Source organism: Mugil cephalus, chromosome 8, assembly GCF_022458985.1.
Source record: "Mugil cephalus isolate CIBA_MC_2020 chromosome 8, CIBA_Mcephalus_1.1, whole genome shotgun sequence".
In the NCBI taxonomy this organism is placed as follows: Eukaryota; Metazoa; Chordata; class Actinopteri; order Mugiliformes; family Mugilidae; genus Mugil; species Mugil cephalus.
In genome coordinates this window covers 20415977-20433164 of record NC_061777.1, presented here as the reverse complement: position 1 = coordinate 20433164, position 17188 = coordinate 20415977, and the positions used below count along the sequence as shown (strand labels likewise).

The 17188-nt window shown below is 43.5% G+C and overlaps 2 protein-coding genes across 3 annotated transcripts in view; both read right to left on the bottom strand.

Moving 5' to 3' along the window:
- Positions 1 to 7855, bottom strand: part of dock5 (dedicator of cytokinesis 5) — a 29779-nt gene extending 21924 nt beyond the window's left edge. For both annotated transcript variants that reach the window (XM_047592219.1, XM_047592220.1), the window contains exons 1-8: positions 7572 to 7855; positions 2074 to 2157; positions 1812 to 1852; positions 1676 to 1731; positions 1306 to 1402; positions 1019 to 1167; positions 753 to 888; positions 489 to 646 (exon numbers count right to left, since the gene is read on the bottom strand). In XM_047592219.1, coding sequence (XP_047448175.1) covers positions 489 to 646; positions 753 to 888; positions 1019 to 1167; positions 1306 to 1402; positions 1676 to 1731; positions 1812 to 1852; positions 2074 to 2157; positions 7572 to 7614 — 764 coding nt within the window. In that variant the 5' untranslated portion in view covers positions 7615 to 7855. The remainder of the gene's footprint in view (positions 1 to 488; positions 647 to 752; positions 889 to 1018; positions 1168 to 1305; positions 1403 to 1675; positions 1732 to 1811; positions 1853 to 2073; positions 2158 to 7571) is intronic.
- A 5486-nt stretch (positions 7856 to 13341) lies between these two features.
- Positions 13342 to 16066, bottom strand: LOC125011678 (neurofilament light polypeptide-like). The gene is made up of 4 exons (XM_047590924.1): positions 14915 to 16066; positions 14559 to 14683; positions 14035 to 14432; positions 13342 to 13938 (listed from the first exon to the last, which is right to left on the bottom strand). The coding sequence occupies exons 1-4, from the start codon at positions 16049 to 16051 to the stop codon at positions 13763 to 13765; spliced, it is 1836 nt and encodes a 611-aa protein (XP_047446880.1). The 5' UTR covers positions 16052 to 16066; the 3' UTR covers positions 13342 to 13762.
- Between the last annotated feature and the right edge of the window lie 1122 nt (positions 16067 to 17188).

Sequence of the window (17188 nt, the reverse complement as noted above, 5' to 3'; positions counted from 1 at the left end):
CGAGGTTTATGGGTCGTTTTAACTACTCCTATGCTGGCACAAGTTTTGACAGGATGGAACTGTTAGTTTTCTACACCAGCAAGCAGAACAAGCAGTGGCTTAGAAACGGTGGAAACAAACAGCCTCGCATCCTTAAGTATTCATTTAAAACTGTGCCAAAGAAGCCACATCGGAGCTGCGCAGAGTTATGTGACAACAATGTGCAACCTGCAGCCATATTATTATTCTTCACTGTCATTTTACACCTAATTGTTATTCCTTTCTTCTTCTTCTCCTTCTTCTTTCTTTAACTCTATAATAAATCACAAAGCAGTAGCCGTTAACCCAGTGGCCACAGCAAACAGTTTTCTCAAGATAACATTTGAAAGCTACACAGCGTCAGTTAGTGTGATATGATACGGTGTCAGTCATTGCAACAACACCCACCATAACAGTGACATTAATGTCTTATTCTTTGTCAAGCGGTTGAGAAAAAGTGACAAGCTGACCTGATGAATTCCGACTGGTCAGGGTCATAGAGAGACATGAGCAGCTCGGCGTCTTCACCAATGTTACACACAAAGTTTTTCAGGTTCATCAGGAGGCTGTAGGTGTGCACCGTGCTGAACAGGGTCTGACGCCTCATTTCCAGGTTTTGTAGCCGCGTCTGCATGAAAACAAGGCCCAAGGACCCACGGATTAGGACATTAATTGGAATTGGCAGCCAGAGTGGGGTAAAGTGGTGGATAGTATTAACAAAATGAGAAGCATGCCTTCTCCTCTTGTATCCTGTCATTGACGCTGCGGGAAGCCGTTTCGTGCGCCCGGAACAGACTGACCGTGCTGGTCCGGCCAGGATCCAATGTGTTTCCTGCTTCATCTCGCACCACCAGGTCCAGCCCCAGAATCCTGAGCGCCGCGGAGGATCACAGGGCATCAGATGAGTTGACAGAGACATGACTCACGCGTATAAATCTTTACTGGGGCTGTTTACCTCATTGCATTTCATTGCATTAAAATAAGAAAGCAGCGTTCGTACCGGTTTCCATAATCAATCTTTGCCGTGACTTTCTTTTTGAGCTCCACAAGGTCATCCTTGGGCAGCGTTCCCGACACTATCTGAGATCGATATTCGATGAGGCTGTAGGCCATCTGCTGCACGCTCCTGAACAGGGTTGTCTTGTTCGCCTGTCAGATAAACACGTATACACGTAATTACACGCTTTAGAGAAATGAATAGAAACGCAACCTTTTAACAGTGAGCTGTAGAGAACTGTGTGCACTAGAAACAGAGTGGCAGATAACAGCCTGGCAATCTACACGTACCACGTAGAGCTTGTGCCATATCTGCGCCCATTCCCTCAGCGTAGCCCCGAGCTCCTGTACCAGGGGTAAATCTGCTGGAATAATTATTTCCTGCTGGCTACCAGCCACAAGAAGAGAATAATAGGATATTGGAAAAGTGGCTCATCACTCACAGATCACGCCATATCATTTGGAATGACTCAAGCACATTTCTATACATGATAAATATGTGGTTGGTCTTCCGACGCAGCCAAGAAAAGCATTACTGAATCCTCACTTATGACATTACAAGTATACTGCTATGTTATTGGCAAATGACAAGGTGGAACGGCAACCTAAAAGAAACGAGGGTTATCATCAAAACGATGTGTTTGCTGATATGGGATCTCACCCTATTCCCTCGACCGCAGCTTCCTTCAAGTGGATGTAGGAAGCTGGGAAAATGCCCTGAGGAAACAATTAGGTAGTATCAGTATTTACATCACAGTACTGGTTATAGAGTAATGTAGCGCTAATGATGTCCATACCTTCTGAGATTTCTTGCGCAGAGTGTAGCCCCTATACCAGCCTGAGGAGAGATAATTAAAAGAGGAAATGTTACACCGAAACGAGTGAATAAGACAGAGGTGATGTCAGGAGGACAATGCGGTCGACTCGTTTGCATTATCACGCGTGGCGCACTGACCACCTCTTAGTTCAGAATCTCATTTAAGTTCCTGCGTCGCTTGCTTTACAGAAGCGAAAGGGGGAGGATGTGTCAGGACCTGTTGTGCGTTCAGACTCACTCACCTTCCAATTTCTCAAGTATGTGCACCGTGTCCCCCACCTGTAGGCACAGCTCCTGCTCACGACTGGGATCATAATTGTAGATTACTGAAAGACAAAGCAGGACTGCCTCATTATGTGAAACACACAACAATGAAGAAAAAAAAACACCTTTAGCAAAAAAAGGCTTTGGCTGACAGTTTGACTGACGAGTTCCTCTTCAAGGTCCAGTGGATTAGGAATAACCCCAAATCCCCATTCAATCACTTATTGCGCAGAGGAGCAGGTCTATTTAAAAAAAAAAAAAAAGTCATGGATCACAGGGTTTCACTTTCTCCCTGGAAAAGGAAACCAATTCACCCTCTTTGTCACAGAACTTGGACTTGCGGCGTAGAGGATCTTGATCTTTGATTTATTCTGTATTTTATTGCCTTTTCAAATACCAGGCTGCGTGTTTGTGCGGAAGGCCTGTGTGACTAAAACCCAAAAAGGCTTTTGACTATTTTTAATTGACTTGTTTGCCTCGAGGCTGTGTGTAACGTCCCAGATAATGGGACTATGCTTGAGCAGGAAGATTCAGGGTCAAAAATAAGGAGCAGAGCTTAAAAGGTGGAGGATGGCGTCAGGTTTTCTATACAAGTGATGATACACAGGTGGCCTTTTTTTCCTGTAGTTACTGCAGGGTTCGACCTGCAAGTGTTGCCCTTCCTTAAACTCACTCTAACCTAACTGTGTTCCTGCAGGCGACTAACAAGGCAACGTAAGGGAGGGGCCTGGGTGGACAGAATACACACACACCTCAAACCGGAGAGACATTGCAAAAGAGAAACCTTGGCAAACAATAATGTAGCAAAGGTCTTTGTCATGACTTGAGGGAGCTGCAATAGCGCGCAGCCACTCATTCTCAGACAGAGATAGAGGAACTATGAACAGAGCTCTGCCCTGACTTGCATGGTGATAATGCTTGTTGCTTGAGGCCAGATTTCACAGCACGCTTCAACTGGCTCTGCTTATCACACCTCAGTATGAATACCAAAACTTGACAAATCACTGAACGTGACTACCCTTTCCTCGCCATGACGTCCCGCTCGGCGCTAAATTTTCCTAGCTTTCTGTAAACACGCACGCAAAGACAAACGCCTCACCGGGGAAACAGTTTTCAGTCTTATACTGTGTTTGCATAACAACCAGCGAGCTCCTATAATCTAGAGGTAAGACCCTCGCTGGCTGTGTTGCTGGAAACACACGCACAGGTTCCTCTGAGTGACACCTCACTGTGAGTTCCCTCAGTAGGTCATCAAAGGAAAAACAAATACTTGAATCTAGACGGCTTCAGAAACGCTGAAATACTAGTGACGTCTTTCATGCTTTCTACAGACGCACAATGAATCACCAGGAAACGATCCGCAATGAGACAGAATGAAAGTCGCTCTGAAGAAATGACATCTGCCTCTCGTCATGCTGAGGGTGACAATGGTCCATTCACCAGCTTGACACAGCGTCCAGACCGAGCAACAACATGGCAGCGTGCCAATGCTAGGAACCCAGCCGAGCAGGTTGTGATTCCACACTGTCTAAAACTAAAAGCAACAGTCTGGGCTTTAGCAGCTCACATGTGCAACTCCGAGACACACTTTCCTCTTAAACTTCGAATACGCCTGAAGGTACGGTTGTAAATTCCAATAAAGTTCCATTGACACATTAATGTGCATACTAATATTAAATCAGACTAGGCCTGATTGTCTCTCAGTGATTTACCATAGGAGTGGATTAGCCAACAATTAAAGAACACCACGGCTGAGCAGTTTGATGGGCTGCTGGCAGCTCATCAAAGTTAACACAGTACAATGAGAATCTATTGTTCCCATCACTGACTGGGTGTGAAAGCAACACATACAGTAACTATTCCATGCTGACCACAATAAACCACATATAATCAGGGGGACGCAAGACTTGGAGAACACAACTATAAACTGTAAACAAAGACCGAACACATTATTTTGATTTGTAAGGAGAAAAAATCACTTTGCAGAATACAAAATTATATATCAATCATAATGTTACAAACAGGCAGAATCTTCAAACTTCAAACTAAAATGACACAATTAAAGTTTAACACGTTATTCTCTTCGCTAACATTCAGAGACATCATACACATCCCTTATAAAAAGTGTACACGTGCCAAATCCAAGCCCTGCTAAAGGAAGGAGAGGCACAGTTAGAAACTCCACTAAAATGTAATTAGATAGAAGTAAGCCTATTCAAATTTGTTTCTGAGCCAACTCTCTTCAGGCAGCATGTTTCAAATAGCAAAAAGAACCAGCAGCAATCACTCCTCTCGTCTCATGTCTGGACTTATTAGCCGGAGTTTTGAGAGACACAATCATTTGTGGCTCTTAAAACTCCAGCTAATAAGTCCCTATAGGTTATCAATAAATCAGAAAGTTAATTTTCAAGTTCAAAACTAATAGAGAGAAAAGGGGGGCGGGGGGATAAAATTACAGCCGTTTTGATTTATCTTTTAATTCGGGTTAAAACCCCTGCTGCAGTGTTTAACAGACAAAATTACAACTGCCTTATCTGAAGGAGAAAAAAAAAAGAAAAAGAAGCAGATGCCTTTCTCCAGGTTGATAAAGAATTCCGATAATTAATTTGATATTAAAAGTAATGACTGAGCAACCATCTGGTTAGTCAGTCTATATCGGGAACAAGGTCAACGCTCATCCCCAAATCATCGACTGCAGTCTGGTTTGACATTGGAGCGAGAGACAACAGGGATGTAATGATTGTGATCCATGCACACTGCAAATATGAAGAGATTTATTTTGTTCATAACACACCATCTAAGAAAGTAAGAATTTATCATTTTAAGGAAATGCACTTTCTATGTAATTACAAGTGGAATTTCAAGACGCTTTTCACCAGCCCACAGCAAATAAGTTATTTAGGAGGCAGCGTCAATTTAGATTTGATGTGGAATAGAAAAGGAGGTTTAAGTCATCAGCTGTTTAGACTCCATGAACTCGGAAGCAGCACTAGGCTTCTGTGTGAAGAGTTTGGCACAGCGGCCATTCCTTGTTAGTACAGGTAATGTAAGGCACCCTGGTTTAAAAACCCAGCCTGGAAGCCATATTACCTCACCCACAGTGTTTCTGTGTGGGAAAGTACGGGTCCAAACTAATTGTTATGAGAGTCTTTAGGCAACAGAAGAGTAACAGCGATGCACTCATAGAGGTCATCTGAGTTAGATTTATTTACAACAACATGGCTCTGATTGGTAGGAGGATTATCACTGTATTAATATTTGATGCATTAAATACAATAAAATTGGGAAAGGATAAAAGAGGCGTACAGAAGAGTCCCGTCAGCATGCCCCCCCCCCGATGAAGGACGAGTCCATAACTGGGGAAATGTGCAGAACATCTTTGGTGCAAGTACCTCACTCTTTTAAATGAATCAGGTGCCATCTTCTAATGAGCTGCTCAGCGTTCCTTTAACAAAGCCATGTTTAAATATCCATGTTATGCTAGTGGCAGCTAATATAGCTTCAAGCAGAAATGAGGAGTAGCTACAGGGGGCCGGTAAACTTACTTGCTACAGATTTATTCTTTTGTTCGACCTGTACTCCCAACTGCTCACTTAAGTGACATCATTACCATTATTTGACTACACAGAGCTCTTCTTGGGGATATACACGTATTAACACTGCCCAAAACGTGATGACTTCATTGATTCGTTTAAGCCTCTAATGCAGCACTGCTCTTCAGGATAAAATTTTTTTTTTAAAAACCATCTTATGACCAAAGTGTCATAAATTCACCATAAAAGATTTTGATATCTTAAGATTCATAATAGCCCAATTTCCCTGTTAGCTAGCATGATATAACAGATATCATCAAAACTCTTACAATCTCTTCTTTCATCCTACATGTAGTTGCCTGTATTTGAGCGCAGTCGGGGTTATCTAATCGGATTAAAAACATAAGCCGTCCTACAGGATCCGATGGCATTTTAAGGATTATATTTAGTGTTAGTGACTCCTCCTCTGTCTCTGAGGCGGATGGCAATCGAACGGCACCGTCTACACAACCAAGCGGAGCCGCAGGTTTGATCGCCACACTGGGAATCGAAAAGGATTAAAGGAGAAAATTCCTTAACATCGGCTGCTAAAACAAGGTCATATATAGCGATCAGACATAACATTATGACCGCCTTCCTAACACTGCGTAGGTCTCCTTGTGCCTCTAAAAACTGTTTTAGGTCTTTATTTGGAGGCCAGGTCAACACATTGCACAGTTTTTTAATGTTTGTTGAGTTGTTCCTAAACCATTTTTGTGTGTGTCTGGCTGCATCCTGCTGGGGGATGGCTGCTGCCATCCAGAAGCGTCATTGCGATGGAGTGGTGGTGCACACATGAATGCCTGGAACAATGTTATTTACTTCTCCCGCCATCTCCCGCTGATCTGTGTATGACCGAGAGGGTGAATGCCCGTGACACAAATCACTGCATGCCCATATTAAAAGTTTTCTGTCACGACAGCAGCGACGCTTGGAGATAAAGTCCACGATAGGCTCCAGGTCAGAGTGCAAGCGGCCCACGTCCCGGAACTCTGATTCATACCTGCCCAAGAAACACTGAATGTATCCACTATCTCAGCATGTGTGTGTGTCACGCTTGCGGCACACACGGAAATGTTAAGCAAAAAATGTGTTGGCTTAAGCAGTGAGTCAGAATGGTAACTAGTAACCGGGCAATATGTGCTGACTATATAGGCATTACAGTAAAACAACAGACTGCCAATTTACCCTGAGGGCGTGGATAGCTTCAATGATAGCATGAGCAGCATGCTGAGGAGACTGCAGACCACAAAAAAAAAGAAAAAAACACACATACCATGTACTACAGGTGAGGGCCACACCTTGTTTGAAGACTGCCGAGGAAATTGTAAAGTTGTGGAGGAAACAAAAATGCGCTAGGTGGTCAGTTCTTCACACTTCTAACCACATGCCACTTGTTGAAACAGTTCCTCTCATGTCTATGCAAATAATATTCTCTTATCTCACATACAGTCCAGCTACAGTCACAGCTCCCATGTGGGGGGGCCTACAGGAGTCCTTGAGAGGGGGGCTATAAAGAGCCTTTCAGCAAAAAATGAAGATTTATTTAACTTCACTGTAGTTTCAAGTAAGCTCGGCGAGATTAAGCAACAGGAATGAGTGGTATGCTCATTGAACTCCTGGCTCTTTTCCATTTTTCCACCTATCATGGACTAAGTCACTTCTCACTAAAAACAAACAGGCTATGCACATAAGGGTACAGGGACACAGGAGGGTGAACGTCTAAAAACAAGACTTGTGGACCGTGCAGCGTTCACAGGCGCCGTGTAAAGCAACAACAACAACAAGTCGCCAGTTATTTGTGTTTCCCAACTGCGGCGTTGAGTCCCCCCTTTCTCTTGAAGTTGCTGGGAGTTCACTCGGCGAGCTTTGAGCTAACAAAACACTCGTAGCTGAACACTTACCGACTCCGTACTTCTCTTTTTTAGTGGGAATCCAGCGGGTCATAGCGGGACGGGGAGACGTGAAAGTTGGCTGAATAAATAAATAACTATGTACACTTGTTAAACGAGGGCGGGCGGTGCACTCCTGCTCGTCCCGAAGCCTACAGTTCCGCCATCATGACTTCTATACGGGGAGGGGAGAGGAGGGCAAAACACGGCTGGGAGAAGAGAGAGAAGAAGAAGAAGAAGAAGAAGAAGAAGGGGATAGGCGTGAACCAGGACACTACCCCCTAAACGCACCACGACTCATCACGGCTGTGAACCCCCCTCGTTGACTTCTCTCTGGACATGAGTCCAATCGATAACCCTAACGGTTCCTCATAAATCCTCAAACGAGCTTTGAATTGAATTCAGGGAAATTACACCGAGACCGAACTATTTTGCTTCAAGGACTCTCGGCGGTGTCAAATTCAGCACCGGCGCACACACACACACACACACACACACACACACATACATACACACACACACACACACACACACACACACACACACACACACACTGGAATAATTAATTGAAGCCCGGGTTATAAATCACCGGCGCGTCATAAATAAATGATTGTCAGGTTATTGTTTTTCATTTAAAAATGAGATTGAATTGCAAAGCAGCTACTCGTGCCTCAAAATGAGACGTGCTGCATTCTGCGTGAGCACCAACAGGCCGAGCATCCTCACATGTTTGATTTCATGCAAGCCACACATTTTAGAGGAACACAGTGGAAGCACTGCCAGAAGAAGCACTGTGTTGACTTGTTCACGCAGTGAGATGAGACCGGCCCCCTGCCTTCCCCTGCCCCACTGAAGTAATTTACAGCTGTTGGCTCTGAGATCTGGTAGCCCCACTTAGCCCTTTGTTTGACCATCATGTGTGTTTATTTTTTCTGTGTCTGCACAGGTCAACCAAATGGTGCTGTCAATAACGTCCAGCTTTTGTCCACTGCTTTTGTCATTCCCCCTCACAGGACAGTTGCCATTATATTTTTTTGCCCACACTTGCACTGAGACGCGTCCGCTTTAAAAGGCAGCATGTGGTGAATTAACGCAACACAGTCTGATTGAAAGAGAATATTGACTCATTATTCTGCAAAAGACGGAGCTATTGAACATATGGCAGCAACAAAACCGTGAGAGTCTGGCCGAGAATGTGATCAATTGAACAGGTAGAAGCGCCATTTATTTTCGGCTGTTGTTTGACAAATCTTACACAGTTAAAATATTCAAATGCAGTACGCCAGCCCATCCTGAATATTTGTAGACTAGAAATGTGCCCTGAAGCTACATACAATTTCTAAGATTTCTGTGTGTCCTGTAGGTGCTTGCCGGACATTTGAACTTGTTGTAAGGTGGCTGTACATCTGCTCACGTCGTCTTCACCTCCAATTCTCCTTATACCTTCTGTCATATCAAAGCTTTATTATCAGGGGTTTAAAACGAATGCAATATTGCCATCACCTGACTGCGCTGTGCTATTGCATACAGTAGACACAGTCCGAGACACAGTGTCACATTTTCTTCTGTTTTTTTTTTTTTTTATTTTAAACTGTATACTGTACACTGTACATATCTCCTCCTCCACACAATCTTTCAAAGAGGATCTGCTACAAGCGGGTGGGGGGTTACGCGTCCGAGTGTGTGCGCATGCCTTGCATTAATGTGTTTGACAGCTTGACAAGCAGAGGTGAACTGTCGAGTTCATCCCAAGTTGAGTGCTCCTTAAGCAATAGGAACAGACGGGCCGGATTCTTCACAAGAAAACTCCAGTGCCCTCATCTTGTAATTTTGATCAGGTTGTGTTATGCTCTGACATCCTGACATCCTTCAAGTTAAACTTACTAACTAGGGAAATATTTTACTGATACATTTTTGTCTTTATATATATATGTACAACAAAATCTGTAATCCAAGCATGTGCAGATGTGTGAGGTAAATTTAAAACAGGTGGACGCAGAGTCGGAACAGTTGGGACTCAAAGACTGTTTGTTCTCACTTTCGGCATGAAGTGGAAACTTGGCCGTGGGTGGGACCAAATCTTCAGTCCGTGCAGAATTGGGCTGCAGTAATTTTGACTATGGTAGAGTCTTTGTCCTCGTACTGTTTGATAAGTTTGAATCAACATCTAGTGCAACACACAGCTGAAATGGTAATGGAAATGCTCCCCACATGGTCCGCCTTCCTGCATTCTACCGCCTTTGATTAGTGTTTTTGTGTGTATATGCTTGAGTGCGTGTGCCCGTGTGTTTTATTTTTATGGGACGCACAAAGATGAAGCACACCGAGCATCCATATGTATGAAGAGCTGTATATAAATCAAGCCTGCCCTGGCTTTGCTCCACTCAGTGCCTGGCAATCCTGAACTTAGTGAACTGTGATCTGATGCAAGGAACTATAATGCTTGGAAGACAAAGGGATCCAAACACTCGTATGGTCCCCACTGAGGAGTTCAGTCCCGAGACTCATGCAGAAAAGCGGCCTAATGGATTTCTAGGTCCACAGCCAGAACTGCATGACGCCAGAGGCAAATTGGGCTTAAGCATCCACCTGGCTGTCTGGCTGCAGAATCAGGTAATTGCTCAATCCAACAGCGCTTTAAGGAGAGGTCAAAGCACTGTCTGGGCACAAGGACTTAACATCCTGCGGCAGACATTGATTTTGTCGTGGACTTTTGTAGCAAGAAATCATATCCAAACTTTTCTGCTTTTACAGCAACTTAAGTCATTTACCAAAAAGCTTTTTTTTTTTTTTATTGGTTTGCTACATGATCCTCCATTCCTGCCACCAAGGTTACTGTGTAATGATGCAACCCAGATAAATACACTGCAGAGAAGGATTTTAAGCGCAGAGCAATCTGAAGAAATATAGACAGATACGTGAATGATGTATGAAATTTATTACCTTAATAAATGATCTCAGAATCTGATTCCGCAGGTCAGTAAGCTCAGGCACATTTATACCCACATGTCTAATATCTCATTTGTAGCATGTGATGCAAGAGAAGGGATGTACCTCGAGGCTCCCCCATTTGTCTCCATTTGACTCAGTAAAGCATCACCACCGTAATGGGTGCACCAGGCCATCTGAAAACTGAAGCTATAAGCTGTATTGCCTGTGCACCAGAAGAAGCAAATAGCTATTTTTAAAACTAGAGTGCAGCATTTTTAAATGAAACAGCCTCTGTCTGCATTCTTCCAGGCCAATGCGGAAGCTCTTTGGACGGAGCCTTTTAATTACGCGATTCTCTCGTATCAGCAGAGGGAGCCACAACTCTTATCTAGATTTCGTTGTCTTTACAGAGACAAAGCGTGACCGTTGTAACGTCCAAATAGGCAGACTGCGGTGTGACCACAATGACTGTCTGGACCGGAGCCTGCGAGGACAGCACACGCCCACTCTATAGTTTAAAAACCCGGATGATGAGCACTTTTCTCAAGGTGAAAATGTGTCATTCTAAAGACATGGAAAGCTGCAACTCTGTTTTTATAATTATTATTATTATTTTACATCCATATTTGTTATAGGAGAGATGTAGAAATACATGTTTTTCTAATTCTGTGTTGGTGGTTCTTTACTTTGTAGATTAGATGTCTGATAACTAATACACATTCGTTTAGATGAAAAGCTGATATTCTTTTTCTCACAAAGGCAACGTATTGTGTATCTGGGGCTAAGCCACAATATTTTACACAATGTGCTGTCAAATGCTTGGAACAGATAAGTCTTTTTTTATATAGTTTATGATGATGTTACAAAGCCATTGTCATGTTTAATGGTGAATTTAATGGTGGAGTCACTGTACATCAGTGTGACTATTATAAACTGTTTCACTGACTTTTGAAGTTTTTCTGTCACATGATAGTAAAGCAAAATATAGAACTTAAACATGTACTATATTAACACTTCTTGTATGATGTTTTAAAGGAGACTTTGTTGTTTTCGAAGTCCCTGGCTGCCCCTGCAGCTCTTTGTTTTTTTTTGTGAAATAAGTCTGGGAGGTCTCAGTGGGCCTCAGTGATGGACCTGCCTCCTTCAGACACACTGCATGCCCAGAAGAAGGAAGGAGCCGTAAGATTTATATACTCATCTTTTTACAGCCCAAATGTGACAGATGAAACAGAGCACAAACTCAATATCTGAGAGATGAAATGGGATAAAAAAAAAAAAGAATAATAATACAGCCACGCTTTGATATTCAACATTTACAGGGGATCCGTGTCATACTGTGCCCTGCGATGCACCAACACACACGATACCTTGAAAGCCTCCCTAGCAGCCAGCAAGTCTAGTGGGAGTTTATCTGTATATCTGCTTGTAGTTTATGTCATCTGTTGTGAAGAGCTTTATGACGATCTCAGCGATTGTTCTGCGGGGTGATTTGTGTAGTAAAATCCGGCCAGTAGCAGACCTGTATCCTCCGTATGCACTTTTAATTCAACAGGAAAACATGTGAGTGGTGGAACACGTGCATATAACAAATCATGCTCCTTTTGAGTATTTAGTGAAAATGTCTTATGGTAGCAAATGAAAGCAAACGAGGAGAAGCATAATGTGGTCTTACTCAGGGTTGGGTAAACCAAGGATAAAGAGGATGGATGGAGAGAGAGAGAGAGGAGAAAGTGACTGCACACAGTTTAGGGCATTGCCTCTACACATGCAAGACTGAGTGAACCATGTACAATATGTATTAAAAATGCATATATGTATTAAACCTTGAGACTGTGCTTCAAATAAATCTAACAGAAGCTCTTTCCTTTATATGCACTTGTTTGTGTGTGTGTTTTCTTTCTAAAATCAGTGAGAAGACAACGGGAGAGGGCTTTTTTGTGTGTTTACGGTGCACTTAAGTGATGGGAATTGCACATCTGCAGATGCCTAAAGGAAACCGCTGGTTCATCCACCTCTTTGCTGGACAAAAAATGGAAAAAAAACAAAAAAAAACGAAAAAAAAAAACAGTCTGTCCTCTGTCAAGGTTTAGTGCAGTGAGATATTTCCCTGCTTCTCCTCTCTCCTTGATTCCCCTTCAATCTCCCCGTCTCTTTCGCTAATGAAATAATGAAATGGCACTCAGTTTTTCTCTCCCTCTCGCCATTCTGAGTTGACACTTGGCCAGAGTCTTTGGTGCAGCAGGCTAGCTGAGTCGTAAAAGCTTCAGTGCGCCCTGATTTATGGACAGTGATGTGGATGAGGGTGAGGCAGCAGGAAAAACACCAGTGTCAGCTCACTGATCACACAGAGACGCATCAGGATGGATACGACCCCCTGACTTATAAAAATAAAGACGAAAATGCTGCTGTGAAATAACTCTTTGACATGTTGGTTTTGCTAACTCAGTAGAAATCTACTGATTTATTGCCCTTTTCATGTAAAAAATGACAAAAATTTGTTTTTTTTTGTTTGTTTTGGTAAATAAGTTGTTCGTGCCATGCATTGGAACTGGGTTAACTTCATTTGCTGAAAAAGATCTGAGACAATCTAGACATGCTGAGCGTGCTATTTTGCTGCAACACTCCCTTCCTGCCGGCTGTCGAAAGATTTATCAATGTGAGCAAAACCAAGGGCCCTTGGGCTGCCACTTATGTACTTTTTCCATTCCATTGTTATGAGAAACATTTATTATGAGAACATTTTTCAAAGAAAAAGAGAAATCTCCATTTGTGAAATTGGACATTTGGTGCCTAGGTATTTATTTATGCTAAATTATATATATTTTGTGTAAATGAAAAACCTGGAGCAGTCTCTGGGTTGACATGGCTTCAAGGCTTTATTGGAGTTTAATGCAGCACATCATAGGCTTAAAGCACTCATATTGGACTAAGGCATTTCAAACGGAGTATTGCACAAATGAACAGTTGTACAGGCATATTTTGGTGACAGTCAAGTCCCAGGAAACAAAGCAGTATTTCTACACCTGACACATCCTTCCTTAATCGTTAGGTTTACACATTGCTTAATTTTTTTTTGCTGTTACAGTGTGCACATATGCATACATGCTATGAGTCACCCAGCAGTGATCATACAGAGCTTAAGTTCTCCCACACTTCTCATTTCAAGAGATTTTCATTTGGTTTTGAATGCAACACTTGTGTATGTAGAGCACCAGAGAATTTTGTACATTCTTCAGCTAAATGCTTGCAGCTATTTTTTAAAGCACTGAAATTTAAACTTTTGCATCTGTTGCTTTTCCATTTTTCACGTCAGTTTCCACCTCTTCTTCCTTTTCAGCGTCTTCTTCCTGCTTCTCACCCTCTTCATCCGCCTCTTCATCTTTCTGTTCAGCGTCCTCCTCTCCTTCTTCCCCGCCATCTTCTTTTTGTCCGTCCTCCGCCTCACCCTCTTTATTGCCAGAATGATGTGTGGAGGGATAGAAGTTAGGATTACATTTCTACTGGACACGTGCACAAATAAATTGAGCAAAATTTCCACACTGACCTTGTGCTTCCTCCTCTTCTTGCGTTTCCTCCTCCTCTTCTACCGCCTCCTCTTCCTCTTCTCCCTGCTCTTCCTCTGCCTCCTCCTCATCTCCAGGCTCCTCCTGTTCTTCCCCCTTCTCTTCCTCCTCCACCTGCTTTTCCTCCTCCTCCTCCTCCTCCTCCTCTTGAGCAGGGCTGGCCTCCGCCTGCTGTGCTTGGCTTGCGGATATTGTCTCCTCTGTGGAGAGCGATGTATACAAGCGGGTGCTCAGCAGGTAGGGGGCTGCAGATCTCAGCTGAGACTGCATAGAGTATGTTCTGCCATAGGATGGTGCAGCATACATGGCTTGGGAGTAAAGAGAGAAAGACTCCGGTCCTGCCACATTTAGTCGATTCTCTTCTCCTTCGAGCAGCTTCCTGACAGAATAAGGCATAGGTACTCAGTAAATGAGATGCTAAATACAGTTGTTGCAGGAATTGCTTTAAACTCCGCGATTAGAACACAATGTACTAAACACTGGAAAGACTGTGTATGAGACTTACCTGTATGCAGCTATTTCGATATCTAATGCCATTTTCACATTCAACAGGTCCTGATAATCTTTCAAGTAGCGAGCCATGTCATTCTTGTTTGCTCTCAGCTCTTCCTCCAATTGACTGATTGTATCCTGTGTAAAGAGAAATGTTAGTAAATTGTGCGCTGAATGCATATTGGATCTCAACTGAACTTTGGCGTAACAAAAGCCTAAAAACGCCTTAATAGCTTGCCATATAGGCCGTCAGACACACCTGAATCTCAAAAAATAAAAAATAGAAAGCCACTTAAACCATACCTTTTTCACTGAAGGGAGAGGTTATTGCAACCTTCATATTCCTTTATTTCAGTGTTTGCCCCTCACCTGCAGTGCAGAGATCTCAGCACTCTGTTTCTCCTCCACGTCCTGCAGTTGGTTTTCCAGAGCTTGGTTCATCTCACGGCAGGCTTCAATCTCCAGCGTTCTAGCGCTGAGCAGTCGTCGATAGTCTCCGGCTTCATCTTTGGCATTGCGCGCGCTCTCTGTGTTGCGTGCTGTGCCCACCGTCATCACATTCATCTTGTTGCAGAACCACTCTTCGGCCGATTGTAGGTTGCGCTGGGCCAGCTTCTCATACTGCACTCGAATGTCGCGAAGAGCGGCAGACAGGTCCGGTTTGGCTACCTCCATCTCCACTGACACCTCTGTGCTGTACTGGATTTGGGCCTGCAGCTCTGCGATCTCGCTTTCACAGAGGCGCTTCAGGAAGGCCAGCTCATCCAGCAGCGTTGCGACTCTTTTCTCGAGTTCAGACCGGGCCAGTGCGGCTTCATCTGCTCCCTTCCTGGCATCCATGAGCCTGCCCTCTGCTTCCTCTCTGCCAATCACTTCGTCCTCGTAGCGTTTCTGCAGACTACCCAACACGTTCTCCAACTCATCTTTGTGGTCCTGGGCTGCTTGCTTCTCGTGGCGGGCCTCCTCTACAGCAGCACGCATTTGGCGGATCTCATGCTCATATAGGGCCCGAAGGTTAGATGGCTGCACCTGCCTCTGCCTGAGCAGCAGGAGCTCCGTCTCCAGCAACTTGTTCTGCTGCTCCAATTCATGGACCCTGTCGATGAAGCTCGCAAAGCGGTCATTCAGGTCTTGCAGCTCGGCTTTCTCCTGGGTCCTTATTGCTTTGAACTCAGAACTGACTTGGGCTGCTTGGTCAAGGCGTAGCTCAGTGGCAGCTGCAGACACTGGAGCAGAAAGTAAGGTGGAGTAGCTGGAAGTAGCTCGGGTGTATGTTGGATAGGTTCTGCGTGAAGATGCATAGGAAGCCACTGGGGCAGAGTGAGTGGAGTAGGCAGACCTAGACCCTATTCCTCCTCCAGCTCCATAGCCTGCACTGCGCACAACTACCCTCCTCTTGTAAGTAGAAGGAAAGTAAGGGTCAAAACCAGAGGAAGCCATCACTGGAGAGACAGGCAGCTCTATGAGTGGGAATGTAGCTGGATTGACTGCACAGTGAATCTGCATTACTCAGACTTTTATAGAGCCAGTAATGACTGTGACGTAAGCTATTTTTTGCAGGCATGCTGACAGAAAGAATTGATAATGGTGCCAGACAGCCGGCCAGCCAGTCACAGGCGAGGCAGAGAAAGGGTGGGGTAAGGATGAGAGTGGGGGTTGAAGGAGGCGGGGATAAACGATGATAGAGCAACAAGGGACTGCAACAGACAGGGTCACTGAGGACAAAAACAGTATACTGTTACTCCCAGAAACTGCAGAAGTTGCTACAGTTTGCCACAATGAATCCCAAAAATGATATAATCTTGCACAAACTGCAAACGCAAAAACTGCATGACCACACATATACCACCACCTGGGGCAAATGATGAAGCTGCTTTGAATGATCTTGCACCATTTGACAGCTGTGTTAATATTAATCAAAATGCTATGATCTTGGTATGACAATTAAGAGTCACAGTAAACTAATGCAGATCAAAAGAACTGAACATCCTGTGGTAAAAAGAAAAGAAAAAATAGCTGCTTAAGCCCAGAGAAAGCACTTCACATGATTAAAAGATAAAAGTTTGCCCTCTAGTGGTTGTCTGTTTACTATGCGGATCACACTACAAAATGCTGACAGTAGCACAATAATGAATAAAAGTATGGCTGTGTACCCTACCCTAACTGAATATTTAATAAACTCAATGTCTGAGAAAGGTTTTGCACTTATATAGAAGTAATGTAATTCATAGGTTGTATGATTATTTCCTTGTAATGTATTAATTTTTTTTTTGCAGCAGCTGATTTAAGCTCTAATATGCATTTTTTATGACTTGACGCCCTTGTTCCCTGTCCCTGTAGTTAGGTTTGTCCACTTTTGAAATACCATGGTCATCATCATTATCATTAGCCTGTCATATTTCAGTGATTCTAATATTATTTCTCCATCAGTTCTTACTTGTCCAGGGAATACAGGTGGATATTAGCAAATGTTGCTATAACCTGACTTAAGATATATTTACTGGTCCAACAAGATTAATGTTTTTTGTATATTGTCTCTGTTTAAATAAATAAATTCCCATTCCTATAGGAACATCTTTTCCTTATACAGATAAACACTGCTTTTCAAATACACCAAAAACTAACGCTCAGTTGACAACTTTC

Coding starts and splice junctions, on each gene's coding strand:
- LOC125011678 (XM_047590924.1), bottom strand. CDS start 16,051: ATGCAGATTCACTGTGCAGTCAATCCAGCTACATTCCCACTCATAGAG. Junction 14,433..14,558: donor ATCGAAATAGCTGCATACAG/GTAAGTCTCATA, acceptor TTATTCTGTCAG/GAAGCTGCTCGAAGGAGAAG. Junction 13,939..14,034: donor AGAAGAGGAGGAAGCACAAG/GTCAGTGTGGAA, acceptor CTGGCAATAAAG/AGGGTGAGGCGGAGGACGGA.